Below are 5,772 nucleotides of genomic sequence, written 5' to 3'. Positions count from 1 at the left end.
CTGAAAATCAGCAAACATAGTTTTTTGAGCCGTTAGAAAACATTCTCTGAAAATCGGAACGAGGTGCCGGTTTAGTCACCTCGCCCCACCGCGCCCCGCCCTGCTTCCTGCCGGTCGGTCTCGGAGAAGAGGTGAGGGGACAGCTACTCGAGCGGGGGCCCCGCTACCCCAAGGCGGCTTTTCCCGAAATCCTGCTCTCGGCCGCGTCCTCGCGGCCCCTTGTTCCCTCCCCTCCTACCAGCCCACGCTCCTCAGCGAGATCTCCGGAGTCAAACCTGCGCTCGGACGGGCGGCGGCGGAGACTCCGCCGTCTCCGGTCGGAACCGGTTTGGAGCTACCTTTGGGAAGGGAAGATTGGTCTTCGGTGTGTCCGAGCGAGCTACGACATACTAGAATAGAGGCTCTGACTAATTAGGCGGTTTTTATTTTCAAAAAAGTACCGGCTCGGGCTAGGCGTTTTAAACGGGAGCCCGTGGGATCTTTTCCAAGCGAAGGCTTCTTGAGTGGACTGATAGGCAAGTGATTCTGACTTGCCCCCGGCAGGGAGGGATACGCAAAAAGGGAAATCTACCAAACTGCCGCGGTCAATCAAACAGAGCCACCGTCGTCCCGGCGCCGTCAGCGGGGGTCCCTTCTACCATCCTGCATTTGCGGGACACCCGTGCGCCTGCCGAGACGGTTAAGGGAAGAATAAATCCACAAGAAGCCGGACTCCGGTGGACCGGCCAGAGGGCCAAATCCTTAAGAGCTTATCGTCCTAACACGTAGACCGGGGATTTATTTTATTCTTTTCTTTGGTGAGCTATAGTTCGGGTGAAGTGATATACGGAGATCTGAGTCTTTCCACCAGGGCACCGAGAGAAAGGCCACTCTCAACTTCCAAAGTGGAAGACGTATATTACAACGGCTTCTGAGCCCCAGCAGAACTTTTACCAGCTACGGCTCCTCGAAGGAGTTGGGGAACCTATGGCTGAGAGGGCAATAAAGAATGTAGGAAAGTGGCAAACTGGGCGTCTCTGACACTGGCGAAAGGATGGACGTTTCCCCGCACACGTGACCACGGGCGCGTTTTTAAAGAGCGAGGTTTCGCTCGGCTCCCGGAAGAGGAGAACGAGACTCCACTTGGGATTTTATCTTCCCCTGCGCCGGTTAGTTTGCAAGACAAGCCTGGACTCACTTGGCTCATCAAGTTAAGAGTCAAATATCTGTCAGGAGGTGAACTTCCCGTTAGCGGGAGATACTTAACGGGGGCGGGGACAGTGGGGGGATAAAAAACCTCCCCCTATTTCAGGGAGCTCAAAACGATTTTACACCCAACAGTGGGAAAGGCCGATCCGCTTGAGCGCGAGGTCGCCGAATGGGTCGACGGCGTCCAACGCCTTCGTCTCCCAAGGGCTTTCTACGCAAATTCGTCATAACATTTAAAGCTATCCTGAGAACAGGGTGCTACGTTAACCAACCTGGGTCCATACTGAGGTGAAAAAGTGTCACCAAAGAAGTGTCTATATATATAGTCATCCAAATCCTCAAAAACTTCATCATTATCTATTTGATATTCCTTCATGTCTTCGAGATAATCTTTAACATCATTAACAAAGTCAGTGAACAGCATCTGATCGTGTATAAAGACATTGTTATGGAAAAACTTATTGATAAATCGTTCAAGTTCGCCCCAGTGATGGAAGTCGGCTACTTCTTGCTGCAAATATCTGTGCATTAACTGATAAAATTCGTCTACCTTGACGGGGTCCAATACTTTGTTAAAAAGGCTGACGGATTCCTGACGGGCACAGTCCAATACGCCGGAACAGCCCTTGGTCAGGGAGTAACGGTTGGTGCCACAGTACTGGCCACGGTTGCACTTGGGGGGTTTTCGCGGGTCTCTCTCGGGGGTTTCCCCGGAGGCCGGCTTCGGCTGTCTCCCTTCCCTGGGGGGCCGGGGGCCCCGGGGCGAGGCGCTTCGGGGAGGGGCCTTATGCTGGGGGTACACGTGGTCGCGGTACACGGCCCGCGCTCTCCGGGGCGCTTCGGGGCGCCGGTCGTCGTATTTCGCATTCCCCTTCTCGTCGAAGATCGTCGTGGTGGTGTCTTTGAAGTGCCTGAAGGTCGACTTGACCGAGTCGGAGAACTTCTTCAGGTTTTCCTTCACCGCTTCTTTGGCCTGCTTAATCTTCTCTTTGTGGTGCCTCACAAACTCCTTGGTCGAATTCTTCATGGCGTCAAAGGTCTCCTTGACGGAGCCAAAGAACGAGTCTTTGGGTCTCCTCTTGGCCCGGTGGGCCCCCTTAGCGAAGCCGGCCTTTCTCTCGTTCGCTTCCGGCTTCCCGTCTCGATCCTTCGCTTCCACGTACAGTCGTTCCCACAGATCCGAGCGTTGCTGCTCGAAGTTCAGCTTCCGTTCCAACTCGCTCAGCCTTCCCCGTAAGGTTTCTAGTTCGTCGTCCTCGGGCGGCGTCTCCGCCGGCCCCGGCTTATCTGCCGGGGGACTCGAACTCAGCTGTTCCAGCTCCCGTCTTAGAGCGGAGGTCGTCTGGCGTTCTTTGTCCAACTCCTTCCTCAGCACCTGCGCTTCGGCCAACAGCGTCTCTTTCTGCCGAAGAAAACTCTGAGTTTTTTGCTTCTCTTCTTCCAGATGCTGCTTCAGTTTCTCGTTTTCGGTCGCCATCGAGTCTGTGCTCGTTCCTCTGTCTTCCAGATTCCTGACCTGTTCCCTCAGCTTCCTTAACTCGTCCCGTAAGGAGGATAGGGCTTTCTCTTCTTTCTCTAGAGACACGCGTAAATGCTGATTTTCGGTCACGAGGCTTTCTTTCTGAGTTTCAAACGACATCTTCTCTTCTTCAGACAGGGTCAGACACGTTGCATGGGTTTCTTCTAGGGACTGACGGCAAAGAGAAACGTATTAACACTGCTCGATATCCCCCAAACCGACTCGGCAGCCGTTTCAACATCAATTACCAGTTGCCAACCCCTTGGTATTTGTGAAAATAGAGAAAATGTCCGTTGGGCCGTGTCTGTGCCGGGCACTGGGCACAGGAAAGATCGGATTGAAGATCACAAGTCAGTCTCGGGGAACAACTGCATGCGAGAGTTGCATTAAATTGCCTCATTTTAACATGACCTGTCAATCCCACCTACTGAAATCACACGCAGTAGCACAGGGCCAGATTTTTGGCTACACAGGGATCAGACACAGCTAAGCTCACCTTCGGGGTTGGAGAGAAAAAAACCACAATCAGTGTACGGCTGAGGGCCGTGGAGCCCATCAAGTAAATTCCATAATATCCGCATTACGTCCCACTTACGATTAGAGGTTGCCGTATGTATTTAGGCCCCCGTTCCACAGTTTCTGTCAGATATCAAGTGATAAATTCAGATATCAAGTGATTTCAATGGTGGATGAACATTAAAAAAGGACACCTAGGCCTAAGTGACGACGACGATGATCGCGGTATTCGTTAAGCGCTTCCTCTGTGCCAAGCACCGAGCGCTGGGGTAGATACGAGATAATCGGGTTGGACACGCTCCCCGTCCCACACGGGGCTCGCGGTCTTAAACCCCACGTCAAAGGCGAGGTAACTGAAGCACAGGGCAGTGAAGTGACTTGGCCAAGGTCACGCACAGCAGACGTGTGGCTTCATCAGCACCGTTGACCTGGACACGCTTAACTGACTCTCCCCTTAAGCCGCGAAATGGACGCCGGGGGGGGGGGGGGGGGGGGGTGATAGACTTAGAGAAGCAGCGTGGCTCAGTGGAAAGAGCACGGGCTTTGGAGTCAGGGCTCATGAGTTCGAATCCCAGCTCTGCCACTTGTCAGCTGTGTGACTGTGGGCGAGTCACTTAACTTCTCTGTGCCTCAGTTCCCTCATCTGTAAAATGGGGATGAAGACTGTGAGCCCCACGTGGGACAACCTGATTCCCCTGTGTTTACCCCAGCGCTTAGAACAGTGCTCTGCACATAGTAAGCGCTTAACAAATACCAACTCAGCAGGGACTCCACAGACACTCCGACGAGAGTATCGGACCCCCGCCGCACTTCACTGCTTCCCCGCTCTCTAACTTACTTTAGCGTCCATCTCCCGCACGGCTAGACCGGAAGCTCCAAAAGGACGGGGATCGCGTTTATCGATTATAGCGAGCTCCAGCGGGTGCTCAGTAGAGTGCTCCGCACCCGGCGAGCGTCCCACGGCCCCCACGCTCCACCCTAATCCTCCTCCACCTCCGAGGCGCCCTCGACACCGTCCGCCACACCCTCTGTCCTGGCCACGTTTATCCAACCTGGGCTTCGCCGACGCCGTCCTAGCCTGGTTCTCCTCCCGTCTCTCTGGCCGCTCCTTCTCGGTCCTTCCCCGCCTCCTCCGCTCCCTCCCAGGCCTACCCGCGGGCGTCCCTCGACGTCCCCTTCCGTTCTCCATCTACACGCACTCCCTCGGACAACTCGTTCGCTCCCGTGGCTTCGACTACCGCCTTTATGGGGCTGATCCCCAAATCTTCATCTCCAGCCCTACTCGCTCCCCCTCTCCGCACTTTTGCATTCCCTCCCGCCTTCAGGACACTCCTTGCACGTCTTCCCGTCACCTTCAACTTAACGCGTCCACGAGAGGGAACTCCCGATGTTCCCACCCCAAACCCGTCCTTCCCCTGGCTTTCCCCGTCACTGTAGACGGCACCGCCACCCTCCCTTTCTCCCGCGTCTCTAACCTTGGGGTTATCCTTGGGATTAAGAGCAGCACGGCCTAGTGGATAGAGCCCGGGCCTGGGAGTCATAAGGTCACGGGTTCTAATGCCGGCTCCGCCACTTGTCTGCTGTGTGACCCTGAGCAAGTCGCTTCACTTCTCTGGGCCTAAATTCCCTCATCTGGAAAATGGGGATGAAGACTGGGAGCGCCGATTATCTTCTATCTACCCCAGCACTCAGAACGGTGCCCGGCACACAGTAAGGACTTAAACACCATTATTATTATTATCCTCCTCGATTCCTCTTCTTCATATTCAATCCGTCGCTAAATCCCGTCGGCCCCGCCTTCGCAACATCGCTAAAATCCACCCTCTCCTCTCCATCCAAAGTGCTACCACATGAATCCAATCGCTTACCCCATCCCACGCCTTGCTGACCGTACCGGCCTCCTTGCTGACCTCCCAGCCTCCTGTCTCTCCCTACTCTCGCCCACGCTTCACTCGGCTGCCCGGATCGTTTCTCGTCAGAGACGTTCAGGCCATGTTTCCCCGCGCCCCAAAATCTCCGGGGGCCGCCCATCCACCTCCACATCGAAGAGAAACTCACCACTGGCTTTAAAGCACTCAGTCGCCCCCTTCTACCTCACCTCGCTGCTTTCCTACTACAACCCAGCCCGCACACTTCGTTTCTCTACTGCTCACCTTCTCACGGCACTTCGATCTCGTCCGTCTCGCCAGCGACCTCTCGCCCACATCCTGCCTCTGGCCCGCGACGCCCTCCCTCTTCGGAGCCGACAATTTCTCCCGCATCAGAGCCTTAACCAAGACACATCTCCTCCAAAAGGCCTTCCCTAAGCCATCCTTTCCTCCTCCCCCTCCCTTCTGGGTCACCCTGACTGTATATTCATCGCCGCCCCCTCAGCTCCACAGCACTTCCGTACGTATCGGTCACTCATTTATTTATATCGTCCGTCTCCCCGGCCTGTAAGCTCGTTGTGGGCAGGGAATGTGTCTGTTACAATGTACTCTCGGAAGCGCTCAATAAATACGATTAACTGATCGGCCGACAACTGCCACTGATGGACTGCCTTCCATTAT

The 5,772-nt window shown here is 54.9% G+C and overlaps 1 protein-coding gene across 4 annotated transcripts in view; it reads right to left on the bottom strand.

The window, feature by feature from the left end:
- The window catches only part of CCPG1 (cell cycle progression 1), a 39,271-nt gene that overhangs the window by 784 nt on the left and 32,715 nt on the right, over window positions 1-5,772 (bottom strand). For 3 of the 4 annotated variants that reach the window (XM_007669257.4, XM_029070739.2, XM_039912850.1), the window contains one exon: window positions 1,461-2,878. In XM_007669257.4, coding sequence (XP_007667447.1) covers window positions 1,461-2,878 — 1,418 coding nt within the window. The remainder of the gene's footprint in view (window positions 1-1,460; window positions 2,879-5,772) is intronic. The other variant, XM_029070740.2, reaches the window with a different exon arrangement.

Source organism: Ornithorhynchus anatinus, chromosome 8, assembly GCF_004115215.2.
Source record: "Ornithorhynchus anatinus isolate Pmale09 chromosome 8, mOrnAna1.pri.v4, whole genome shotgun sequence".
NCBI lineage: Eukaryota > Metazoa > Chordata > Mammalia > Monotremata > Ornithorhynchidae > Ornithorhynchus > Ornithorhynchus anatinus.
The sequence above is the reverse complement of the archived record's forward strand: the minus strand, read 5'-3'. Positions and strand labels throughout refer to the sequence as shown.